The 17916-nt window shown below is 32.7% G+C and overlaps 3 protein-coding genes across 4 annotated transcripts; 1 reads left to right on the top strand and 2 right to left on the bottom strand.

Moving 5' to 3' along the window:
- The first annotated feature begins 3912 nt into the window (after positions 1-3912).
- Positions 3913-4989, top strand: LOC123904688. The gene has a single exon (XM_045954319.1). The coding sequence runs from the start codon at positions 3913-3915 to the stop codon at positions 4987-4989; it is 1077 nt and encodes a 358-aa protein (XP_045810275.1).
- Positions 4990-6613: 1624 nt separating this feature from the next.
- On the bottom strand, positions 6614-8454 carry LOC123907290 (serine carboxypeptidase-like 50). The gene has a single exon (XM_045957487.1). It carries the CDS (start codon positions 8052-8054, stop codon positions 6690-6692), a length of 1365 nt encoding a protein of 454 aa, XP_045813443.1. The 5' UTR covers positions 8055-8454; the 3' UTR covers positions 6614-6689.
- A 125-nt stretch (positions 8455-8579) lies between these two features.
- LOC123907291 (golgin subfamily A member 6-like protein 22) lies at positions 8580-12955 on the bottom strand. 2 transcript variants are annotated; one of them, XM_045957490.1, is made up of 5 exons: positions 12683-12955; positions 12163-12570; positions 11121-11234; positions 10057-10111; positions 8580-9957 (listed from the first exon to the last, which is right to left on the bottom strand). In XM_045957490.1, exons 1-5 carry the CDS (start codon positions 12914-12916, stop codon positions 9341-9343), a joined length of 1428 nt encoding a protein of 475 aa, XP_045813446.1. In that variant the 5' UTR covers positions 12917-12955; the 3' UTR covers positions 8580-9340. The 2 variants fall into 2 exon arrangements, with proteins under 2 accessions (XP_045813446.1, XP_045813445.1); XM_045957489.1 differs by having other exon boundaries at positions 8617-10111.
- Between the last annotated feature and the right edge of the window lie 4961 nt (positions 12956-17916).

Raw genomic sequence — 17916 nt, forward strand, 5'->3', positions numbered from 1 at the left:
AAGATGAACCAAACAAATGGTTCCATTGTTTGTCATGCTTCCATTGTTTTTTTACTTTTCCTATATCCTAGTTATTCCTATGTTATATGTAAATTACTTTAATTAATTCTTATTGTTATTTTCTCTACGAATAAACCAAGACCAACATAATATTTTGATTCTATCCACAATTTCTGAGATGTTTAGAATTTTTCCATTGAAAATAATATATACTAATTCTGTAAGGGAGAGACAATCATCACCTTAATATTTACATATATATACATATTTGTTTTGGCCGTTAATAAAAAAATACTCGTAACTAAATTGAGTTCCACCAACCAACTACTACGTACTGTAATTACTTTAAAATTTAATCGCATGGATTTTTTGTTTTTTGTGTCTGTCCCATGCTATAAGAGATAATGTAAGTTAAATACACATTGAGAAAAATATTTCCCCACCGAAGAAGAAGATTTCAAAAGATGAGTGCTGAAGATCATAAAGTGGAAGCAAAATTGAGATGAAACCAAAAGGATACGATTTCCTATTAATTAACACACGATCAACCTGCACACGACCTTGTTAGTGTAGAATGGGGAAAGGGTGCAATATGCACAGACAAAGTTTTGAGATATGTAGGGCAAAAGCGTGAGAGTGTGGCCACTCACTCATGATTGGGTCAAAGAACATACATGCAATTTGGAAATCCTTTGATGATTTGGTGGGGAGCAATGAGATACCCACTTGTCTACTTGTCCCCATGTTTATACTTTTACTTCAAACAATTTTTTTCACAAAATACTTTTACTAAAATCGAACGGATTCTCTCTTGTCAATGAAAGATTTCGGGTCTTAAATTCGAATTCAACTGCCTATGTTGAATCAAACATATATTAAGGGTTTGATTGATTCAACAGAGAAGAAAGGAGATGATTTTAATGGAAGGATCAAGGATGGGAGGATGAGAGATTTTAATTGTTTGTGTTTGGTTCAAAAGAGTGGAGAGGAGAATAGGTAAAATTTCAACTAGATACAAAATATGTTTGGTTCGGAAGAAAATGCAAGGATTAATTTTAAAACTAATTTGCTTCGTAAACAATAAAACATGAAAACTCATGAATTGAAAACTATGTTTCATATATAATTTAGTAGAATATGAAAATATTTTTTAAAAATTTCAATCTTAATATAATCATTGTAAGTATGTAATTAACCATGTAAAATATTTATCAAAATAAATTCTATATGAATATGGGAAAAATTTCTTTATAAAAAGAATTGTATAAAACGAAATGCTATGGTAGAAAAAATAATATAAAATGAAACGTTAAAGAGACGTTAATTTTTTCTTCAAGTCTTCAGCTTCTTATATAGATTTGAATAAAGATGTGTTGAATTGTCCTTGCACAAATTAGAGTCGTTGGAGAAACTTAGTTCAGAGACGTTGATGCATTCCTTGATATGGATAATGTCGTTGAAAGACATTTGAAAATTCATTGCCACAAAAGTAATTTACCGTTTCATTCAATTGTCTTTAAACTTTTTGTTTGTTTCTGCATGAGATCAGAAAAGACAAAGTTGACTCTGAGCAGAAGCTTCTGATACTGACGTGTAATTCAGGTTCTACGCTCTTCAGAGACAACATTCTTCAGAAGCTACTTTTCAGATCATAACCCGAGTTCCTAGCTTCTGATCTTCTTCAGACTCTAGTTTTCCTTCCTAGAATCTGTCTTATAACTATTGTTGTAGCTTTTCTCCCAAAATGCATATGTTTTTCATGTGTGCATATAAATTTTAACTTTTGGTTCTGTGCACTTGAACACACATCATAGTATATTTAATTTGATTATTTTAATACTTTTCTTATCATCAAAACTCTAGAGGCATTGTACAAATTTTGTTCCAACACAAATTTACAAAATTGAGAGATATCCGATATATATTGGTGCATATTATCTAAAAAATGGATTATTTATTTTGCACTGCATTTGTTTTCTTTAAAAAAAAATTGCATTCATAATATTTTTTTTTTTACTAAACTAGCATTCGTATATTAGGAGCCTTGAGATTTAAGATACTGCTCATAATTTATCACTCTATAGTCAATATTTAATCTCAAAACATGCTGCAACTGATGACTGTCATAATTTGTCACTCTGCAGTCAATGTTTAATTTCAAAGCCTGCATTAACTGATGGTTGCCATAATTTGTCACTCTGTTGTCTATATTTTCAAAGTTTGCATTGATGACTGTCATAATTTGTCACTCTGCAGTCAATATTTAGTTTCAAAGCACTTGGGAATTAGCGGTTGGTGGGAAGCAGATATTTTAAATCACTTGAGAAGCAGATATTTTAGAAAATTATAAGACATTGTTGATTTTCCCATTTTTCAAAATTTCTTTGACACTGCTACATCACTCTTTACTGCTATACCGACACTGCCTTACTGACTTAACACTGTTGTATTTTTTTATTTTTTGTGATCAACAACGTAAGACATATGACCCAATATTCAATAGGAAAAAACTCAGGTCCGTATCTTTAAGTACTTTTCGTATGATTCTTAACATAACAAACTATGATTTTCTGAAATCCATATTGAGCAGTAAAATTTATAAGACACTGATGCTTTTCCGATAGCATTATTAATTACCTGAAAATTATAAGACACCGTTGATTTTCCCTTTCTTCAAAATTTTTCTGACACTGCTTTATGGTACTTAACATTGCTATATTTTTTATTTTCTGTGATCAACAACGTAAGACATATGACCCAATATTCAACAGGAAAAAAGTTAGGGTGCGTTTGATTCGTAAAACAGCAAGGACTGAACAGAACAATACAAGACAGAACAAGATAATACAGGACAGGACAAAACTCTACTTAAGAGATATAGGACGATAATATTTTTATGTTCGAAAATAAAATGGATATTTTCATATTTTTTATAGTTGTACTGTGGACAAAAAGTTGTTCCGTCGTTTAGTGAGGGACAAAAAATCTTGTTTTTGTCTGGTCTCTTGCTACCTAATTTGTCTAGTCCCATAACCAGTTTCAAATAAAACAGCGTACAATAAAAGTTATCCTGTCCAGTCTCTGTTTTTTGGCAGATCAATCTTTAGTCACTTTTCATATCAAACTATGATTTTCTCAAATCCATATTGAGCAGTAAAATTTATAAGACATTGTTGCTTTTTCGACAGAGTTATTACTTGAAAATTATAAGACACTGTTGTTTTTCCCTTTTTTCAAAATTTCTCTAACATTCTTTACTGCTATACCGACACTGCTTTACTGACTTAACATCACTGTATTTTTTATTTTCTTAATGGTAGCAAACCATGTCGTCTTTTAATTAAATATCGATAGTCTTTTACTCTGAAATTAGACGGAGTAAGTTGATCGCATATACAAATTTGTTAGTTGTGTGGACGATTTAAATCGAAATTTAACTAAAAGTACTAATTTGAAAACCAATGTAACAAATTGTGAATTAGTTTTTATCCAAAGATAATTTCAACTTTTATTTTTTATTTCCTTAATTCGTGTCAAGAAACACTAATTAGCATCACCCATGTGGCCTATTATCTTCAACTCAACTTTGTCATCAAGAAACCTATAAAATATCAGTATATATATATATATATATATATATATATATATATATATATATATATATATATATATATATATATTCTTCATCTTTTTTTACGCAAAAATATCAATATATATAGACAACTATTTTCCATTTCAATGAAGAGGAATAAGCATAACCAGATTCTCAAAATGTCAAGCCCAATAGTTGCTCTTATCCCAATATTTTTATTTTGCATTACAGCAGCACAGGGAAGAGAAATACCTAACACAGCAAAAGATTGGGATAAGAGAGAAAGAAACGGAATTTATTCGGTCCGATCCAGATATAAAATGATGATAAGGGAGAAAGGTGACTGGAGCCTTGATAGTCCTCGTGAGCCATGGGGGCTGATATGGAAAATCAAAACCCCTCAAAAAGCAAAACACCTATTGTGGCGCATTTGTAGAGATTGCTTACCGACACGGATACGTTTGCGAAATCATTTTGTTAATTGTACTTTAGAATGTCCATTTTGCTTACAAAATATTGAGGATGAATGGCACCTATTTTTTGAATGTGAAGGAAGCAAAGAAGCTTGGAATGTAATGGGTCTTGCTCATGTTATTAATCCAAGGCTGCAGTTATTTGACAGCATGAGAGATCTTATTTTTTATGTTTGTGTTAATGGAAGCAACACAGTGGCAAGAAGGATGGCACTTCTTATGTGGACCTTGTGGAAAAATAGAAATAATCTAGTGTGGAAGGAGTATAGAGTAAGTGCCACACAATCAGGCTTCGAAGCACAACATCATTGGGAGGAATGGCATGCTGTGAGCTTGCTAGGAATACAGACGCTGCAGCAAACACATGAGGTTTCAACCACAACATGGCAGCCACCAATACATGGTAAAGTAAAATGCAATGTAGATGCTAGTTTCTTCAATAATGAAGGTGCATGTGGTTGGGGTTGGTGCATTAGAGGGAGTAATGGACAATTCATTCTTGCAGGCTCAAACGTTCTGTTTAAGAAGCTCAACATCATTGAAGGGGAGGCAATGGTGATTAAAGAAGCAATTGGAGGGTCTGCTTTAAAAGACCAATTCCCTAGACTGTATTCTCTTTCTGAACAAAAAGAGTTGCATATTAATGAGGTGTTGTTGATGAATTCTTTTCAGCGCTCTAGTATGGTTTGGCGGCGTCGGCTATTTCAATGGGAAGAGGATCTGCTCGGCCAGCTGGAGGTTTTGATGAGGGAGGTTACTCTCGGTCCTCACGAGGACCAGTGGGTTTGGAATTTGGAAGAGGATGGATTTTTTTCGGTAAGTTCGGCTTATGAACGACTTGCCTTGGATTTGCTTACTGTTGATCCTATGTCGGATTTGGTGGCTTCGGTTTTTGAGAAGATTTGGTTGAGTCCGGCGCCTTAAAAAATTATCGCGTTTTCCTGGCAGCTCCTGTACGATAGGCTACCTTCTATGGTAAATTTGCTTCGTAGAGGAGTGGTTCATAATTCCGGTAACCTTGATTGTGTCTGGTGTGCGGTTAAACCAGAGTCTGGGATACACCTTTTGCTCCATTGTGACCATGCTCAAAGTGTGTGGAGGGAGGTTTGTAAGTGGTTAAAATTGGATATTAGTATTCCCCCTGATTTTTTCTGTCTCTTCCTGTGGTTTTTTGGTGCTTCATCGAATAAAAAGGTGCGTAAGGGATTCCTTCTAATTTGGCATTCGACGCTGTGGTTTTTATGGAAAGCAAGGAACGCCAGGATTTTTAAGAATGTTATTAAAGAACCAATTGATATTGTTGACGAGGTGAAAGTTATGTCGTGGAGGTGGAGTGTTCATCGCTTAAAGATTGTGCCTTGTTTACTATACGAATGGCAGCAGGAACCGTGTTATTGTTTCCGGCGGTGATGTGTTTGCCGTGCGTTGCGGGGTTTTTTCTGGAGTTGTTTGTTGTTTTCCTGCTGCTTTTAGTTTTCTGGTGTGTTTTTAGTGTTTGTGCTGCTTTCTGTTTTTGCTGTAAGGGGTTTTGGTTTTAGGTGGTTTCTCCTTGTGAGATTTTGTTTTGTTTTCAGGTTTTAACCTGTTTTCCTCCTTATGTATTTCTTGTACCTAAGGTGGTTTTATGAATATGCTGTTTCAAAAAAAAAAAAAAAGCAATATGTGAAACACTCCAAAGAGGCTTCACCCATGTCATATTTGAAAGGACTCAAAAATAGTTGTTGATGCAATTCTTTCTAGGAATGTTGGTGTCTCGGAATTTTGTTCTATAATTTCTAGTATTCGTTCTTTGTTACTATTATATCCTAACTTTGATGTTAAGTTTGTCAAAAGATAAGCGAATAATGTCGCTCACACCTTAGCTAGGACGGCCTATTCTAAGACTAGTCGTTATATTTATAATTTGATACCTCATTGTATTCACAACATTTTGAATAATAAAATGCATTGAGTTTGTTTTTGTAAAAAAAAAACACACAAAAATAAATAAATAAATAAAGGGTCATGCTAAACAGTGCCCCGAGGCACTTGTTAAGCATATCAAAAAAGGAAATAAAAAATAAAATTAATATTAAAAAGACAACTTTTTATACTTTTGAGGTATTGAATGCATGTATTTTGAGATAAATTTTCTATTTAATATGCTTAACGCCTTAACCAATGCCCCGAGGGCACACTTTAGCATTTTCCATAAATAAATCCACATTTTTTCTCACTTTAGAGCACCTAAATACCCAAGGAAAAAAAAAATTTGTTCGTTCACTTTAGAACCAAGTTCCTGCAGTGGCATTCAAGCTTCTGGTTTAAGTACTTTAGCCACGAAATAAGAAATTAGCACTCAAAACATCAATTATAATATGTTTAACACCCCAAAGATTGGTATCATTTAGCATGAGTAATCACTTGTACTTCGCTCACTTATTCTCTCAAGTCTCAACACAACAACACAGTCAAATTCACTATTTTGATATTAAACAAGCAAGTTGGTTGTCCATTTCAATATGTAATACTCAATTGCAGGAACAAAAATCCTCCTCATCATAATAGCTTCCTCAAATCAAGTAATTTTATTTAGTTCAAATCTAAACTTGAATAAGGAAAGTTTCAAGTTGAATCACAAATAGTTAAACATCATGTACATAATTTGTGGATACATTTGGGTACGAAACACTTCCAAACAAACCCTTTTCCAAAACCCAATCTTCTATCATTGCTTGAGAATTAAGAGATTGATCAGTAGGCAAAAGATGTCCAGCTCCCAAAACCACAACATTAGTAAGAGACTTCCATTTTTGTACATACCCAGCTACCTCTTCATTTACCTTCCAAATCTCCCTCTCAGCATTCAAAAACTCAACAATCCCTTCCCATTTCATAGTCTTCACCCAAACCTCGACTTGTACGACACCATCCCTCAAATCACGCTGACCTTGATATAATAACACCTTAGTATTCTCCTTCAATAACTTCTCCACCATATACTTAACACTTTTCATTACATCAGCATGTAATATATCCCCAACAATATCACTGCAAACCTCATAAACAAACGATTCGTTCACCCCTAAAGCCTTCTTCACCTCAGCAATGCTCAAGAGCTGTTGAACCAAATCATCTTCATAAGGAACTTTCCTTGAATAGTCATACAAAGTAGCCAACCCTGTCATATCACTCAACAAACGCAACACGTTGTTTCTAGCATCAGCTGCCTCACTCCAATTCCCTTTATGGACCAACCTAACAGCTTCAAGTTGAGCTTTTTCCAACTCTTTCTTTTGCCTCTCATTGATTAATCCAACATAATAAGCATTAGCTGCATGAGTAACAACTTGGGTTACAGGATCTGTTAGTCCATCACCAATTGCCAAACCAGCTAAATTCACTCTCTCGGAGTCCTTCAACTTAGCATTTTTCTCCAATATATAGTACCCAATTGCAGGAACATATTTTCCAGCATAGCTTTCACCAGTAATATAAATAGGGCGGTATTTGAAAACAGGGTCAAGTTGAACAAACCTTTTTATAGCAGCGAAAAGGTGTTTGGCGACGCCTTTTTGGTCAGTTGGAATCTCTTGTGGCGTTGTGGCTACACTGAAGCCAGTTCCAATGGGATTATCGAGAAAGATAAGACCAAATATTCTATTCCAAGAACCAGGGTTGGATTCAAGGGTGAGTGATTTGGTGACACGCCAAGGTCCGAGTTCGTAGAAGTTGGCGAGCATGGAGGAGCAGCCAGGGCCACCTTGAAGCCAAATAAGAAGTGGGGTTTGGGAGAGAGGTGAGGTGGAGGTTTGTGCTTCATAGAATGTGTAGAAAATGGAGGAATTGGAGTTGGGACTTACTGGTAGGTAACCTGATTTTGTGGGGAGGGCTTCCTTAGGAAATGATGTTGAAGAATCTGAGAGTGAGAGAGAACTCTGATACTGTAAAAATGAGAAGAAAATAAGGGTGTTGATGAAGAGGGTGATTGACATGTTCTCCATCTTCATCTAATCTATTGTATGAGTATGCAATCTACAAAAGATAGTAGTAGTGAAAGAGTTGAAACTTTGGGTATAAAAGCTGGATTTGGAGAAATACAAATTATGAACCACATGTGATGCGTGGGTCTTTTGTCTCTCCCTATTGGCTAGCCGGCAAATATGACTTTGGAAACATCAATTTTATCATTAAAAGTTGTACTAGTTTAGATATCTCAACTTTGAACTAAAAGTTAAAAAAGTTAAAGTATAAGGACTACTAACTAGAGTTCAAATTCTATTTAAGAAAAACATACTAACATTAACTATATATTACTAACTTTAGTCGTTTAAAAAAAATATACTAATTACATTGAAATTTGAATGCAAGTAAATTGTAAATAATCATTGAATATATTATCACTGTTTTAATTTAAGCACTGCTTACCAAGTCTTTAATTTTTCTTCAAACAAAACTATATTTAATTTCCTCAACAAAAAAAAGCTATGTATATTATTCAATAATTTGTATATAATTTAATCAAAAACCAACCACATTCTGGTACTTCAATTTATTAACTATTTGTAAGTAGATTTATAATTTAATAGCTGATTAATCAATTCCTACCTACCCCTCTCCAAAACTTCCCCCTAGTATTGGGAGGTGCATCGCGTATATTGCCAACTTCACTTGCATAAACCAAATCTTATATCCTACCTTTTTTTTTTTTTTTGGTACAAATCTTATATCCTACCTCTAGTCCTTATTGATATAGACAAATCAATCTTTTAATGCATCTTAACTGTAAAAAATTTAATACACACGTAGCAATTTGTGACTGTCAATGTCGGTCATGGATCATAATTATCAAAAATGTTTTGGCCTATTAGCAATCCTAAGCAGCATTCTTGTTCCTAAGCCAACTGAATTTCAAAGATGGCTGTCACTGACAAAGACTAAGCCAGAGTCGTAAAGCTAATATAAACACAACAAAAGATCTGATAGAATTCCTCCGGAAGTACTAACAACCAGAACTAATTATCAGAAAAATAATACAGATCCATTGTCAAAAGAGGACATATGCAATTAGCTATAAGAACCCAATCAAACTAGCATCTAGCAAATCTATGTACCGGAGATTTAGAATCAGGAACAACCGAGCAGGTAAAATCTATGACCTTTTGAGACATACCAGACTGTTGCCATGACTGCTTCCAAGTGGATTTTGTTTCCAAACTTCATGCACGTGCAAAGTGAAATAGCAACTTAAATCTGGTTTTGTTTAAGAGGCCTGAATCCACATCTACATTGAACTTCACATGGCTGTGGCTTCAGCAGGTGGTGCCACTTCTATGGTATCACATACCTTGGGCTTAGGATGCCTCCCCTGACCTCGACCTCTACCGCGGCCTCGACCGCGACCTTGACCACGCAGCTTAGCTTGATCTTTTTTATTCAATTTCTCTTCACGATCACGTAACTTAGCTTGATACTTTGTATTTGATTTCTCTTCACGATCACATAATTGAGCTTGATCTTTTTTCTTTAATTTCTCTTCACGACGACACAACTTACCTTGATCTTTTTTCTTTAACTTCTCTTCTTTTTTCTTTAACTTATCTTCTTTTTTCTTTAACTTTTCCTCTTTTTCCTTTAATTTCTCTTCACATTGTTCAGTATCTTGAATTACCTTACGAGGCCTCCCTCGAGGGCCTCGACTTCTAGTTAGACCCTCCTGCTTCTTCTTGTTTCTCTTTGGTCCCTGCTTAAGCAGCGATGAGTCCTCTTGGCAATTTGCATCAGTTTCTGACTTACAAGGCCTTCCTCTCTTTCGCTTTGGTTGTATCAGTTCCAGACACTCGGATATTGGGTTCTCATCAAGGTTTCCATTAGTATTTCCTTGATTGTAATCCTGAGGAAGCTCGTCATCATCTACATTCACAGAAATTAATGCAGCTGTTACATCTGTATTAATGTCAGCGGATATTTGAGGTTGCAACTGTGTTGGTGATGATAATTCTATTCCTGGACCTGCAGATATCATGCACTCCGGTGACCCTTCTGCACAAATTCTGTTACTTACCATCTGCACCAAATGAATTTTAACAGTAAATATTCATTCTAAAAAAAAAATCTACTTACTAAACCAAACGGTCTAAACAGATGCAGCTTATACAAACTAATGATAAAAGAGGCATGGAATGCTGAGCATTGATAACATAGCAAAATTTGCATTAATGAAACACAGACTCGGACATGTGCTCCTGGCACAATACGGAGACAGACATGTTGATGCTGCTAATCTCAAAACACAGGACATTGATACTGATAAATATTTATTTATTATAATAATTAAATAAAGACAAATGCTAAGGGGGCATGTTAAGGGAATGTAGAAATATTCGTCTTAAAAGTCGTGCATTCAACTTTTAAAAATCAAAAATATTGTTTTTTCAATGTGCAATTTCTATTTTTGGGTTCCTTGACATGTGCCATTAGCAAGACCCTTAAATAAAATATGAACATTGTCTATAAAAGATCTAAATTGAGCAGTTTGTTTCATTACCAAGAGAAAAAAAAATACAAAATAAGATATGATAGTCTTTCACCAATCACCTTCATTCATCTATCTACTACGAAAAAGCTAAAGATGATGTATTCAAATCAGAAAATAGCGGTTTGTTCAAATTTTGCTACACAACAGTGCTATAGTGCAACTATTTGACAACATTTTGTACTAAATAGCATATCGCGGGAAAATAGCAATTTGTTCAAATTCCGCCGTTTAACAAGAATAATTCAAATTTACTGTTTTTAACCCCCCTCATTGATCATCATTGCTTTTGCTTCAACACATCATTAACCCCATAGATGTGTCCAGGGAATGTTTAATGTGTCGAAGCAAAGAAAAAGATGGGGACACTTGTTTGAGTAATCAGCCACATATCTATCAAATATCAAACAATGACGCATGTCGAACACGCTCCTAATCCTAGAGGTGTATGTGATTCATATTTCCAAATATTCGAAACAATGAGACAAAATTAGACCTTATCAATATCAAATGAAATGAATAACCAAAAACAGCAAAATACCTGAGTTTGTGACTCTTCTAGTTCTTTTGGTTCCAAGCATTGAACTTCCTTTTCAGATTGTACTTGTATCTGTTCTTCAACACTTCCAATTGAATGATGATCACTCTCACTAACCTGTGTGGAAGCCTCATCAGTCCCAACACTATCTAACAGAGCCAAGCTTAGTTTTGTGATTTTACAGAGTTGTAGCAAAAAATAATGAACCAAAAACCTTCAATTCATTTAAATCAGGAGACTTATGATGAATGAGAAAATATGGATATTTATTTTCTAAAATTGGACTTGAAATCCTGTTTATTATGAATAACAGCATAAGACCAAAACTGTTTAGCTAAGTTAGATTGGAAAGCAAAGCTTTTAAAATGTGTTGGAGCTTTCTTTCTACTCTAGCATTGTGTTTTGGTGTCTCTACACAGCTAATTTGGTGAATTATGCCTTTGGAGGCAAAGAACTGAGACATAGAAAACTTAGGACCATTACCAGTCCTAACAATTTTAACTTTAGATTCAAATTGATTTTCAATCATATTCAGAAAACTTTGAACATGATTTCTTGTTTCGCCTTTTGATTTCATCAAAATTAACCAAGTATATCTACTAAAATCAAAAGAAAAAAGAAAAAGAAAAAAGGCGGATAAGTTTGTTACAAAACTTACTAACTAGATAACTACCTAAGATGATAACTTCCTCTACAAGTCATTGTGTAATCTCTTAGTACCACTATAACCTCCGTTTAACAACACTAATTCAAATTTAATGTCTTTAACCCCCTCGTTGATCATCATTGCTTTTGCTTCAACACACCTTTAACCCCTCATTGGTCATCATTGATTTTGCTTCAACTCATCTTTAACCCCATAGATGTGTCGGTCGAGTGTTTAATGTGTGTCGAAGCAAAGAAAGAAGATATGGAACACGCGTCTAATCCTAGAGGTGTATGTATGTGATTCATATTTCCAAATACTCAAATTAATGAGACAAAATTAGGCCTTTATTATCAAATATCAAATGAAATAAAAATCGAAAAACAGCAAAATACATACCTGAGTTTGTGAGTCTTGTTCTAGTTCTTCATTTGGTTCCTCCAAGCATTGAATTTCCTTTTCAACACTTCCAATTGAATGTTGATCACTCTCACTAACCTCTGTGGAAGCCTCATCAGTCCCAACACTACTATCTAACATAGCCATTCGATTACTCCTTCTATCACCCCTCTTCCTCTTCTTACTACCCTTACCCCCTTCTTTCTCTTCTTCACCACCAGGAAACACATACCTTCCATCCTCATTACACGCAAGCTCCCCAACCTGACACAATCTCTTCAGATGAACACTCAGAATCTTCGAATGAGCCCACGGTAAATCCTCGTATTCTCTTCTGACAAACCCCGATATCGCCTCCTCCGTCGAACCATTCTGGTCGTTCAATTCCACAATTGCCCTGTTTATCATCTACAATAAAAAATGCACATCAATATATACAAAATTGAATTCGAAATTGACAATGTAGATGATTGAAGAGAGAGAGAGAGAGAGAGAGAGAGAGAGAGAGAGAGATACTGACCAATGCATAAGGGGGGTGAGTAGGGGTATGAAAGGAATGGAAAAGGTTTTGAAGGCGAGATTGAATGAAGGAAGAGCGGCGAGTGAGGACGGAAGGGGGTAAAGTAGGATGAAGTTCGGTGAGTTGAGAAAGGAGAGAGTCTCTGAGTTGAGTCATGACTCGGTTGTTTCTTGAATAAAGAAGAAGACGAAGAGGTGGTGGTTGTTGTTTATTAGGTTTCTTATTTTTCCCCATTTTGTTGCAGAGTCGGTCAAGGGTTTTCCTTCTCACTGCACAATTCTCGGTTTTGAAAAACCGACTCATCACTTCATCATATTTCATGTACAGTTTTTCCATTTTTTGCATAAAAAAAAATGTACAGTTTTCCTTTTTTTTTTTTATGGACATTTTTTCCTATAATAATAATAATAATCATATTACTCCTTCATAATATAAACATTGCATAAGGTTAAGGAGGAAGGTTAAGTAACAGTAGGTTCAGTGTTCAAGTCATGTCAAATGAGAAAAAATTAATATAACATTGTTATACTAACTAGTTAAAAACCCGTGCATTCGCACGTGTCTATTGATTTTTATTCAATATTTAAGTTTGTCATTATATTAAGTTAAAAATTTATTGAAAATAAAATTATTAAAAATTTGTTATATAATATTGTTAAAATATAAGTAAATCTATTTTGTTATTTCTTATAAAACTTATTAAATTAATAAATTATCCAATTTTTTATGTATCAGTGATAAATAATGGTCCCGTGTATATTTTTTAATAAAAAATTAGAAATTTGATTAAGAATATTTCGGGTAATTTAGTAAATTTGATATTAATTAACTTTATTGTATTATATTTTTTATAATAATAACTTTATTATATTATTATTGATAGTTAGTAGTAAATTTGGTAGTAATATTGTTTATGTTTTTTTACGAAAAATATTACTTTATTTTTTTTTGCAAAAATATTGTTTATGTTTCTATTTCTATATTTCTATTTTTATGCATATTCATCTTTTTTTTCTTTCTTGTAACCAATCTTATTTTTTTTCTATAATTTTTTTATTCCTATTTTTAAGCATGTAGATTGTTCTGTTTTGTTCCTGTCTATAATCTATTTTATTCATTTTTTTTAAGCATATAGATTGTTCTGTTTTATTTCTCTTTTATTCATATTTTTAAGCATATCATCTTGTTATTGAATTTATCATATATTCTTTCTATAATTTTTTTAAATATTTTTTTAGTAAAATTACCATGAAGAATATCAAACTTGGAACGTGATTAAAACTACTAAGGATAAATTAGTAAATTTAGTAGTAATCGATTTTAATATATTAGTAATAGACAACTAACATTATTTAAAAATAAATAAAAATAGACAACTAACATTGTTTATAGCTGATGGCTGATAGCTTATAGTTGACGACTGATGACTTATGACTGATAAACTAATTGAAGTGTTTGGTAAAATTAGCGGTTGAACTGACCGATAAATGTAAAATGACATAAAAGGTCATTCTTAATATATAACAAAACCTCTTGTAATTTTTTTATAAATTCTATATCTAATTAATATTTAAGATACTTCAACTTTAGTTATTTAATTTTATTAATTTAATATATCATTTATATATTATTAAATTAAATTTTATTTTTTGAAATTTTGTTTTAAATTTATTTTCATTTCAATGATTATACTTTATAAAAAAGATTAAACATGACATTTTTTAGGTTTTAGAACAAATAAATTGCGTAAAAAAACATTTTTTAGGTTTTATAAAAATAAAATTATTTAACATTTTTTAGGTTTTTATAACAAATATAGGTACGTATAACAAGCAATTTCCTTATACGGAGTAACATATATATAAAAGGATAAATCAAAAGTAATGATACAATAATACTAGTATAAAAATAAAACGGTGATGATATAGGGGTATTTACAGCAACGTTTTAAGAATAAAAATGTATTTAAGATAAAATTATAAGGGCAAAATTGGAAGAAAAAATGATAAGCTATAAGCTATAAGCTCGGAAGCTACTTGAAATAGCTTCTGGAAAATAAGCTATATGTCAGTAAAATAAGCTATAAGCTCTTTCTGAAAAGACTGTTACCAAACAGGTCTTTTAGCTTATAAGCCATAAGACATAAATTATAAGCTAACTTGTTTGGTTTGCCGAACAGACCCTATATCGTTTCATGGGACCTTCGTAATAAATGGATATTATATGATAGTTTTTTGGGACTCGATTGTCGGTGAAGACTAGAGAAGGTAATGTTTGTGCTTATAAGCTATCCAATCATGATTATAAAATTTAGAGGTTTCTTTTGGTGGGATATTTTGTCTCACTTCCTTAGTGACGACTAGTATTTCTACCCGTGCGATGCACCGGGCAAATTATGCATGGAGATTGTATTTTGTTACAAATTTATGAAATTCTTTTTTTATAAATTTATGAATTTGAAAATAACATTTTATTTTAAAATAGTCTAGTTATATTTTTATGTGACATTGAGATATATATTAAAAATTATATATAAAAACAACATTTGAATTACTTTAGAATAATTAAACAGTTATGAGAGGCTGTAACTAAAATCTATTAGTTGAAATTATGGAATAAAAGAAAAACATTTGATACATAACTGCCGCAAAATGTGATTACCATTTTTCCCGTCCCAAATCCTTGTGGACACAATTCTTGTAGCTTTGTCTGTTTATTAAATCTAAAGAATTGAAACCTTGCACAAAATAACTAATTAAGGACCCTTTTGTTTTATTTCTTTTTAAAAATATTTTTATATAGTGTACTGTTTTTTGTTAAAAATATCGTTTTTTTTTAGATATTTCATATTATTTGATGAGATGGGCGGATGGCAAATTAAGTTGTATTTTATTTTAATATATTAATGATTTATTTATTGGAAGGGAAAAAGAAAATAACATATATGAAAGGAAATTTTTTTATGGTAGAACAAATTGATGGAACACGCTATGTGTTTTAAAACAAATTACATGATGTGTCAATAGATTATTGGATACATGTGTAAAATAATTTTATACCAGTAATGTTTATAAATTAAATTTTAAAAAAATAGTTCGAAAAATAGACTTACCATTTTTAGCAAAAAGTAAATATATATATTTATTTTTTGGCGGGTAAGTCAATATATGTTTTTGGTCATGAGTAAAAAGTAAATATTATGATAATAAAATATGAAAAATAAAATTGAAAATAAAATTTTATTAAAAATAAAATAAAAACCGCCTTAGACTTTGGGTTGGGATTGTACTAAGATCAATATGGTTGATGTGAATGAGAGCAATAATAGAATTATTTAAATTGAAAGAAAGGAAGAAAAAAAAAACGAATGACTTACGGGTCTTGTTAACATGTGCATATAAGACACATGTTAAGATATCTTAATATAGAAATTCAACATTTAATAATACAAAAAATTTAATTTTTGAAAAGTTAAAATGCACAAATTCTAAAACATAATTTTTATTTTTGATTCCTTAACATATGCCACATATGCGTATGTTAACATTTTTTCCTGACGTATATATGAGGAGAACGTTTGCAGAGGAAAAGTTGAAGGGATATTATGTTGGAAAAATAAACAGAAGTGGAACCCAATGGTTGGAACATGGAGAGTTTCTTTTGTAAAAAAAAAAAAAGGGGGACTTGCATGTGAAAACAATTAATTAGGCAGGATAGATTTAGGCGGGATTTGGAGATGATTTAGGCGCTGAATTGTGTATAGCACAGTATCTTGCCTTAATATATTAAGGATATGCCACATATGCGTATGTTAACATTTTTTCCTGAAGTATATATGAGGAGAACGTTTGCAGAGGAAAAGTTGAAGGGATATTATGTTGGAAAAATAAACAGAAGTGGAACCCAATGGTTGGAACATGGAGAGTTTCTTTTGTAAAAAAAAAAAAAAAAAGGGGACTTGCATGTGAAAACAATTAATTAGGCAGGATAGATTTAGGCGGGATTTGGAGATGATTTAGGCGCTGAATTGTGTATAGCACAGTATCTTGCCTTAATATATTAAGGATTTTTTAGAAATAGATTTGGTTTGCCAACTTTTTGAACTATATAGCTTTTGCCTTTTCCTTCCTTTTTATTTGTTTTGTTTTATTTTTCTATTGAGTACGATTTGGCCCTCCCATCTTGTTGCCATTTTCATTTTTCTCTTCTTTCTTATGAGAGAACTTGATAGAGGAATGAAGTTTACATGATGTGGGATGTCTTTTTTTTTTTTTTTTGTCATTATGTTCTTAGTTTATAAAAAATAATTGTAAAATATCTCTAAAGATAATTACACCCTGTGTTTTGATTCAATATATGCGTAAAAATAATTTGCACAAAATATTTACATTATCAATTATAGACCTATTCCTTTTAGATTTGCCTTATTGCTCAAAGGGTGTTCATATTTCTGTTTCTCCTTCATGATGCACTTTTTTTGTACAAAAGAAGAACTAGAGGCAAGGCAAACGAGAGGAAGAAGAACTAAAGTTAACTAGTAAGAATTCCATGAGAGAGGGAGACTGGTTCCAATTTCTCCAACCAATACATTGCTTGGATCCATTGTTTTTGCAAGAAATTTTGCACAAGTGTTGGCTTCTCTAACGATATGTTGAATATTGACATTCTAATTTCTTGAAATAAGACGGGTAATTGCTTTCAAAATCCCAATATGTTTATTCTCGACTGATTCGTTTATGTTACAAGACCGTTTTATTCAGTTTACTCATTATTCGGGTGGTCCGTGAGCTCGCCGTTCTTTCTTGCAGCTATTTTGGTTGTGTGGAATGAGCAGAATAATAGAGTATTCAAAGCTAAAGAGTCTTCAGTTCATCAGATGTTAAATAAAGTCAAATCACACTGGTTGTGGTGGATGAAAGCCTGTAATGTTAATCTCAATTTAAATTCCCACATGTGGTGGTCGAGCCCATTTGTCTGTTTAGGCATTGCTTAAGTAGTGTTTTGTTGTTACGCGTGTTATGAACTCCCAAAAGGAGAAATTTACACTCTCCACTCGCTCCTACGAGCATCGGTGAGAATGTGGTCTTGAGTAGCCAACCACATAAAAGTTTGAATCCGGTGAAGTCCCGTCAAACCTCATAAAGTGTTTCAATCACCCTCAATTGCAAGAGGTAACATGCTCTAAGTTGTAAGCACTTTGAACAATAAATTGGTGGGTGCAGGTTGGTGCCCAC

This window comes from Trifolium pratense, linkage group LG2 (assembly GCF_020283565.1).
Source record: "Trifolium pratense cultivar HEN17-A07 linkage group LG2, ARS_RC_1.1, whole genome shotgun sequence".
NCBI lineage: Eukaryota > Viridiplantae > Streptophyta > Magnoliopsida > Fabales > Fabaceae > Trifolium > Trifolium pratense.